This window comes from Arachis ipaensis, chromosome B07 (genome assembly GCF_000816755.2).
Source record: "Arachis ipaensis cultivar K30076 chromosome B07, Araip1.1, whole genome shotgun sequence".
Taxonomy (NCBI): Eukaryota; Viridiplantae; Streptophyta; class Magnoliopsida; order Fabales; family Fabaceae; genus Arachis; species Arachis ipaensis.
Window position 1 is genome coordinate 108,366,900 of NC_029791.2, and position 8,218 is coordinate 108,375,117.

Here is an 8,218-nt window from a genome sequence, read left to right on the forward strand (position 1 = left end):
AGCTTTAGCGGATTCACAAAGTAAAAAAAGTAAATCTTATTAATAAAATTATTATGAAGATTTTTAATAAAAACAATGTTACATGACTAACAAGTATTATTATTTTTTGTCAGCACTTAGTCGGTAATAATTTGTACCAATATTTATAGAGATTTTGTACACAATAAACATATAGTTTACACCTATGTTTATCAAAATTTTGCACACATAAATCATTACCATTTGCACTCTAAATTTTCAGAATTTGAACATATAAATTAATAAAATTTATCTGTTAAAATAATTTAGTATTTATATTCACCAAAGATTGAAGTTTTGAAATTATCCACTCAAAAAACATTAACAGATTTTTTTCTTCAAATAAAAAGGACTGCGATATACACATCATTTTGGATGCCTATCATTCTAACTAACAACTTGTACTTAACTCTTTACATGTCATGTGTTTATTGGTTAGTCAAAGTTTGACCATTTTTAATCACTATAATCTTGGTCACCAAAGACCTATCGTATTATATTATATAAAATAACTTTAGAGATTGATTCTTCAACATTACAAATAAAAAAGGCGGAGATGATTCTGCTTTATATCTTTCTGTATGTAAATTTGATCTTTCTTATTTTTCTTTATTTTGCCTCCTCTTTAGTTTATTTGTATATATCTCACTTGAATTCTAAAAGCAAACATGTATAAAAACACATTCAGAATTATCATTATGCATTTGATCGTGTTATATCACAATATTTGGGTGAATTTTGTTTCACTTTTATTCTATTAAATCTTTTAATCGTTCGTATCACTTTTAAATAGCAGTTGTGTGAGTCTGTGAGAGAGGTTGAACTAACAAACCAATACTACAAAAGGCAATTGTTGGTTTCACCCACAAATCACTACAACCTTGTATTTTTTTCAAACTAAGAAAATCTCCAATCTGCCAATAACAATAACTTAATGACTCATCATCTTTTCCAAAAGTCATCACCAAATCTCAATACCTATAATTATAATTAAAAGAAAAAAGTTTCACACCTCCGCCTGAAAAGTAATAATAAACCAATGAAAAATATTTTATGACTCAACTGTGTATATTCATCTGAGAACTCATCATGATGTTTAGATAATTATGATAAACGAAGAGTGTCCCAAACAGAATATACACACGAGGAGTTATTGTGTCACCCTTCTACATCAATAATACAATGAATACACTCAATGAAATCATTATTATAGTATGCATGACTAAGAAGAGCCCGTTGGGCAAAAAGTAATAAGGTATTCGGAACCAGAACAAGTGCAAGTGCTGGAAGCATCATCATACGCGTAACTATAAGCAGAGGGGCACGCATTCTTGAACATCTCAGAGTATTGCGTCGGACTGCAACTCTGCGGCGTAGAGTGATCGCCGGTGCAGCAGAACTCCGCCGTGTTAAACGCAGCGCAAGCGCTCTTGCAAGCCACCACCGCTCCCGCCTCGTTGATGACCTGCAACTCAGCCGGACAGTCACTGTTCAAGTCCGTAACACATCCCGCGTACTGGCAGTCACCGGTTCCACCGGTTGCCCGTACTCCCATACCAACATTGTAACCGTCAACCAGACTCACGTCGTAGAAGTCCTTGTCGCTGCTTGGGGTTCCGATCGTGAACTCCGCCAGCGACACCGGAGGAGCACCTCCGCCTGTGCACCTGAGACCCCCGGGGCAGTCTCCGGTGGCGCATTTTCCGTTGCCGGCATCGTCGAAGCTGCAGTCAGTTCGCGCCCAGAACCGTCCGGACCAGCCGGAGGGAGCTGTCAGCTGAAGTGACGATCCCGGTGCTAGAGAGAATCCACCGTCGCCGAGAGGGGCAGCACCGTTACCGGAAAGAGTTCCGGGCCAGACGGTGTAGGTGCAGTGGTTTTCGAGCGTGAAGATGGTGCCGGACGCTATATCATTACCTGAAAGAAGAAGAAATTCCAATCATATTAATCTCATTAGGTGAGTTATCGGTATTTTAAAACATAAATATAAGAACAAATTCATATACATGTAGGTTGAATGTAAAAGTTAACCTAATAAGAATAATATAAGAAAAAATGAAGAGGTTTTGAGGTATGTGGTAAGCGCCATGGCTTTGATTAGTAAATGATAGGGAGGAGAAGATAATTAGAATGAGAGGGCAAAAACAAAGTGTTGAAGTACTAGTAATTTATAGTTAGGGAAGGGAGGGCTGTGGTGTTATTTTTGGTTTTAATTTAATTTAATTTAACTATTATAGTAAAATTAAAGGGGGATGGATTCCCTATCTTTCCGTGAGCAGTTTAAGATTGTGGGACATCTTGCGATGGGACGTGCCAAGTGCCAACACTCTCTTCATTCCTTGTTTTTCTTATACTTCCTTATGTACGTTAAATCTGGTAGAGTAAACTAAGGAATCGAATCTCGCACGTATGCCAATTAATGGCACGTGACTGTGAGTTTAGGGTATCAGATAGATGGAAGCTCAGTAGAAGGGGGTAAAAGGGTGTCGCCTTAACACCCACATGACAAACATCGCCACGAGCCACTCTCTCCCATCAAGTTTATTTTAAGAGAGAAATATTTGATCAACACACTCGATTCTTTTCACTATAGGCTGGGATGAAATATGAAATCAGTTGATTTATATTTTACCTTCTATTATATGATAAAGAAAATTAACAGTACATATAATAAGGCAATCATTTAATTTGTAGCTTCTAAAATATTGAACGAGTGACATCTCAAAGTATTTTCTGTGTGCCTCATAGGACTCTTTTTGTCTTTGAAAGCATCAAACAACATTTCAAAACATGAGCACGTGACAGAAACACTTGGAATGCTAGTTGAGCTAATTTAGTTTGTTGCCTTGTTGCCCAGAATCTAGGATCAAGAGAATCTTTATTTCCACTCAATATCTTGCAAATTGCCTCCGGAATTAGTGATTTATATTTTTTTTTCTTTTATGAAGAATTTCATCAATGAAATTATTTTTTTTTCTCTTTTTTAAATTGTTTCTTCTTTAATTTTTCCCTAACATGGAATAAATTAAAAGTGTAATGGAGTATTTTTCAAATTTTTTTTGTAATTGAATATTTTTTAATTTTTTTGTCTTATGCTCAAATATTGAATTTGAATAATACTGAAATATTCAACAATTTTCTCAATGTAATAAAAAAATTGAATAAGAAAATAAATAATTAGATAAATAAAAAATTAGAAAAGAATAAATTCAAAACGAGAGAAAGAAAAAAAAAAGATAATTCTATTGATAGAATATAAAAAAAATACAAATAACTAATTTTATAATGGATTAATTACATTATTATTATTATCCATATATGGAAATTTTATAAATTTTAAAGTTCCACAACTCATTAGCAGCGTGCAGAAATCTTACAACTGATTCAATGCAGTACAAGAGCTTATATTATGCGGAATAGACCCTACAAGATGGTTGTTGGCAATATTCCTGAACATAAGAAACATGAGAAACTTAATACAAGTGACACACACAGAAGTGATTCTTTTTTTTTCTTTTGAAATAAGAATGAATCATACTCACAATTCAAAAAGGTGTTCAAGTTTTCCAATCTCATTAGGAATTCTAACCACCAGTTGATTGTCATTTAATTGCCTACAATAACAAATTAGTTTTAAATAATTACATGCAGTGAAAAGAGGACCAAGATTATACAATCAGGAATAGACTCACAAGTAGCTCAATTTCGACATGTTGCCAAGTTCTGCAGGTATTGGACCAGTAAGCTTGTTTCCATGAAGGTACCTATATAGTCAACGTGCTCAGGATAGAACAAATAGTGAAGCAATTTCAATCTTCTTTTAAAACTATGATTTTTTATAACATTTTTTTCTTTTATTATAATAAAAATCTAGTTTGATTACATAATCTTTAAGAAATTTGGTTATAAGTGTGAATTGGGTTTGATTATATTATTTATAAATGTTGATTATATTAGCTGGCTATGTGTGCATAGAAAAGATATAATAGTGCGTTGACAGAGAAATCAGTTGCTATCCAGTAAATAGCATATAGTTAACCTATATCACAATCCAAGCTAAATTGCCATCTACTAGATACAAAGTTCTAGCACACTAAGCCAATTGATGAATACTATTCTCAAAAAGTAATCACAAATTAAGCAATTAGGGAAATCAAACAATTGATAGTGTTCAAAGGCACTTACTACTTCCACACAGGTGGGAGTTTCTTGGTCTTCTTGTAGTAACGAGCAAGTCTGTGGATTCTGCTAAACAATATTATTAAGATCGCCTAGGGATATTAATTAACAGCAGGGGCACAAAGGATTAATTAGATTATATGCATGCAAGCAACTTCTACTCTATATCTCTGTGTTCGGCTGTAAATAAATAATAAATAAAATCAATATGCGAGAAATTAAATTAGGGACAGTTGTGCAATATATATATATATATATATCTAGTTTCTAGTTTCTAGTTTGTTCCTAAAAGTGCATAGTTGGTTTCCGAAAAACGGGACAGCTGTGCAATATTTATAGTAAGTTAGTAACTAATGTCCATTCTAATTCAAATTTACTCAAAAGCAGTAAGTAAACAATAATTCAGATTGTCACTACCTTAGGGACAGGGGATGGCTTGGTGCCGCATGCTTTAGTAAGGTCTTTGCAAAGATATTTGTACAATGAATTGGCATCAGGCTTCGAATTATATAGATATTCAGCAACATCTGTATCCGAATATCCTATAACCTGAAAATTTGAAAACAATAATTCATAATATAATTTGCCATTTCAGAACCAAAAGAAACCATGGCCTTTGGACATGTAAAAACAAGAAACTCTAGTGCAGTATTTTATCTTATATACTTTGTCAATATGCATCATAGAGCATCATCTATGATTAAGTAACTTTCTCATTGACTATTCAGTAAGTTTAATGATCCTTAATTAAATTTTCTCATTGACAAAGTAAATACTATATGATTAGTCAAACTGCATCAAGCAAGCACTAAGCTACGTACACAAACCAATACATTATGTAAAGGCCAATTATTAAAGCATTTCTTCCACTTCTGATACCATTATCATAACTTCCAGCTAGTTCAATTACTCTTCAGCACATGTATATTTATCGGTGATTCACAAACAGGAATGGCAAAAGGGATTGTCAATTTTCATTATAATAACGGCATAAACAGCACAGCTATAAGCCCATAACTATCGATTCACTTTTCAGTTACCATTTTTATACACGAAATCTTATCAATACAGGAATGTACCATACCTTGCTGTATACTATAGGATTCTATCTGGAGTGGAAAGGAAAATGTAGAGTTCTCTGTGCATTGCTTTTGTAGATAATAAACAGGAAGGCCTGAAAAGAAAGCGGATTCAAGAAAATTGGTGTTTTCTGTCTTTGATGCTGATCCCTATTTTGATATTTGCAGCAGTATCCAATTTTCACATAGAAAGAACACAAAAATTAAAATCAAAATTAGATTTACACTTAGAAACTGAAACTTTGCCATCAACAAGAGAACATTGTAAATCAAAATAAAAAATAACTCACCAGCAGATCTGTGGCCAAACTAGCCATCACATTAGATGTATTCATAGTAAAGTTACTAGGGATCATATTCCTGTACAAAACTGTCAAAAAGAAGAAATGCACAGGGTTAAAAAATTTAAAATTTTGAACCTCATCATGCTATTCAAGTAGTACACAAGAAAAATTGGAACAAGTAACACAATGCAACTGTTTAGAGATTAATTTATAACTAGAAAAAAATGGCAAGAAGTAATTCAATTTAAAGGCTACAATACAGCAGCCAAAAATGTATATGCATAAACCAACCAACCATTCATACAGAAAGCTAACCTGCAATAAATATCTTTCTGATGAATATCACAAGTGTTGTCATCTATCCAAAGGCATATCCAAATACAAACCTGAACACACAATCACATTTTAGTATACATTCCTTTCAGCTCAAAAACTGGAAAAGTATTTTACTAGCTTCACATAATTATGCAGAAAATACTTGAAAATAATAGAATGAGATAGGTACCTACCTGAATAGAATACAAGGCACCATTTATTGAAATATAAACTATCTTGAGCTAGGAAAGATAGATGTATGGTTGGCTAAGAAATCTTTTGTGTGGTGTTTGCCAAAACTATGAACAAAAGATGGATGGTAACAATAAGAAACTTTTGTCTTTATCCATGTGTATAGCTTCAAGTTTTGAGCGTGAAAAATGTGAAAAGGTTGGATTTTATTATTATTAAAAAAAGGAAGCTAAGTTACCTTCAACCTTGGAATGTAATATCCATGTCTGCGAGATTTTGCAGCAGCTCCACCAACGATTCTTCAGATTGAGATAATTTTAAGTAAAGAGGTTGTCTTCTTCCTCATTGATCCCTCAAAATCAGCTTCAATCTCTATAATAGGATCAGAGAGTGGTGATGGAGTGTGGCATCCACCACTTGTTCCTGGAAGACTGTTAAGGGTCTTCCTAATAAGAGCAAGTCATTTCCTTGCAGGGCCATTGTCTTCTGTTCCCAAAATGTTACTAGCAATAAGAGGTACAATTTCTTGAAACCTGATGTCAAAAAGAAAATACAAAAAATTTCTCAGCAAGAAATGTTGCAGAACAAAAGGTGACTTACACATTATACAACCGGCATTAGTAATTTACCCAAGAACATAGATATCAGCAGGTGGAGAGGTGTGAAGCCAATCTTCAAGGTTCAAATAACTTGGAGGTGATTTCCTTGCTACATTCCAAGTGGCAACAAAGATTCTGCATGCATAAGGAATAAAGAACTCAATAAAACAGAAGATCCTTAGTTGTTGTTGTTAGAAGAAGATAGTTTAGTACAACACAGAGCTACATGAACCATACCTATAATTATACACATCTGTAATCTGAGCTTGATCAAAGTCATTCTTACCTCCATGAATTCTGTCTGAGAATCTTCTGCTTGGTCTATCTGAATTTCAAATGAAAATCAACAAATGAGATTAGTAGGAGACAATAGCAGCAAAAAAGTCAACAACAGTGACGGCAACAAAGTCTTATCTCACTAAGTGTGGTCGGCTACATGCATATTAATAGACACAAAATTTTGAGATTGCAGTAGCAGAAAAGCTGTATTCAAAAATTTATTTTATCTTTTACCAATTTGGAGGGGTTTGGGGTTTGGGAATGGTGTGGTCTAAGGTAATAGATATCAAGGTTTAAGAAATTGAACCTGTTTTGCTTTTTTTGATGTTACATGCCTCCTTCTCTGAATAGTTGCTTTTCCTCTCTTTATCAATACCTGAAAAAGGAAAAACCCACTCACACACTCACACTCAGCAGAAAAAAAATACAAAAATGGTTGTGATTAAAGTTTTGTCTGCTACACGCTCTTTTTTTTCCTATCTATTGAACTATTCTATGAATCATGAAAAGAAAAAACAACCAAATCATTGAATCACAGCTATATATTGCATACACCGTTAACTGTATGTATTTTTTTAAATTAATAAAAGAGGAATATATTATATATTTTTCCAAGTCTTCATAGAATATCTTGTTCATTGCAATATATATACTTTAAAGCCTTCAAGGTCTTTACCTGAATCAGTAGAAAGTATTTTTTTTTTTTGCCTTTGAAAATAAGATATGAAAATCATGTATCTGCAGTCACCACAAAATCATGGAGACCAGTCACCACAACAAGATTTGATTATATCTTTACCTGGTTATTAATAATTATAACAACAATAAAAACCTTTTCCAACTATTTTATTTAAAACTAAGGAAAGAGAAAGTAATGTGATTGACGACAAAATTTGAAATACCTCAAAAGATATTTAGCACAGCTTATTCCAGTATCCTTTGAAATTAAATAATCAACAAGTTAAAGACAACATAATCAATAGATAAGATCTTTTACTTCTTTTTAACTAATTAATAAAATGGATAGAATTGGGGAACCTATCTGCGTGCTATGGCTACATTAACACTTGCCTCTAAAAGAAACAGATGGAAAAGGTGTAGGTGGAAAAGTATATATAGCTGTGAAGACTTTACCTGAATTAGTGAACAATATATATTCCTCTTTTATTAATTTAAAAAAATACTGCAGTAGAAAGTAGAAAAAATACTTTAAAGCCTTCAAGGTTTTTACCTGAATCAGTAAACAATATATTTGATAAACCCCCTATTTTAT

At 33.1% G+C, this 8,218-nt stretch overlaps 1 protein-coding gene across 16 annotated transcripts; it reads right to left on the reverse strand.

Annotated features, from left to right (window-relative positions):
* LOC107610157 (pathogenesis-related protein 5) lies at positions 854-8,006 on the reverse strand. Of its 16 annotated transcripts, XR_001613417.2 has the most exons (12): positions 7,253-7,552; positions 6,904-6,991; positions 6,697-6,801; positions 6,306-6,600; positions 5,876-5,946; positions 5,567-5,646; positions 5,282-5,426; positions 4,615-4,746; positions 4,204-4,263; positions 3,711-3,782; positions 3,561-3,632; positions 3,349-3,467 (listed from the first exon to the last, which is right to left on the reverse strand). XR_001613417.2 is itself a non-coding variant. In XM_016312245.2 (2 exons), exons 1-2 carry the CDS (start codon positions 2,105-2,107, stop codon positions 1,241-1,243), a joined length of 753 nt encoding a protein of 250 aa, XP_016167731.1. In that variant the 5' UTR covers positions 2,108-2,211; the 3' UTR covers positions 854-1,240. The 16 variants fall into 16 exon arrangements, 1 of the variants encoding a protein (XP_016167731.1); XR_002350280.1 differs by adding an exon at positions 1,823-1,935 and having other exon boundaries at positions 3,396-3,467; positions 3,561-4,263; positions 7,253-7,557; XR_001613415.2 differs by adding an exon at positions 7,622-8,006 and having other exon boundaries at positions 3,561-4,263; positions 6,953-6,991; positions 7,253-7,321.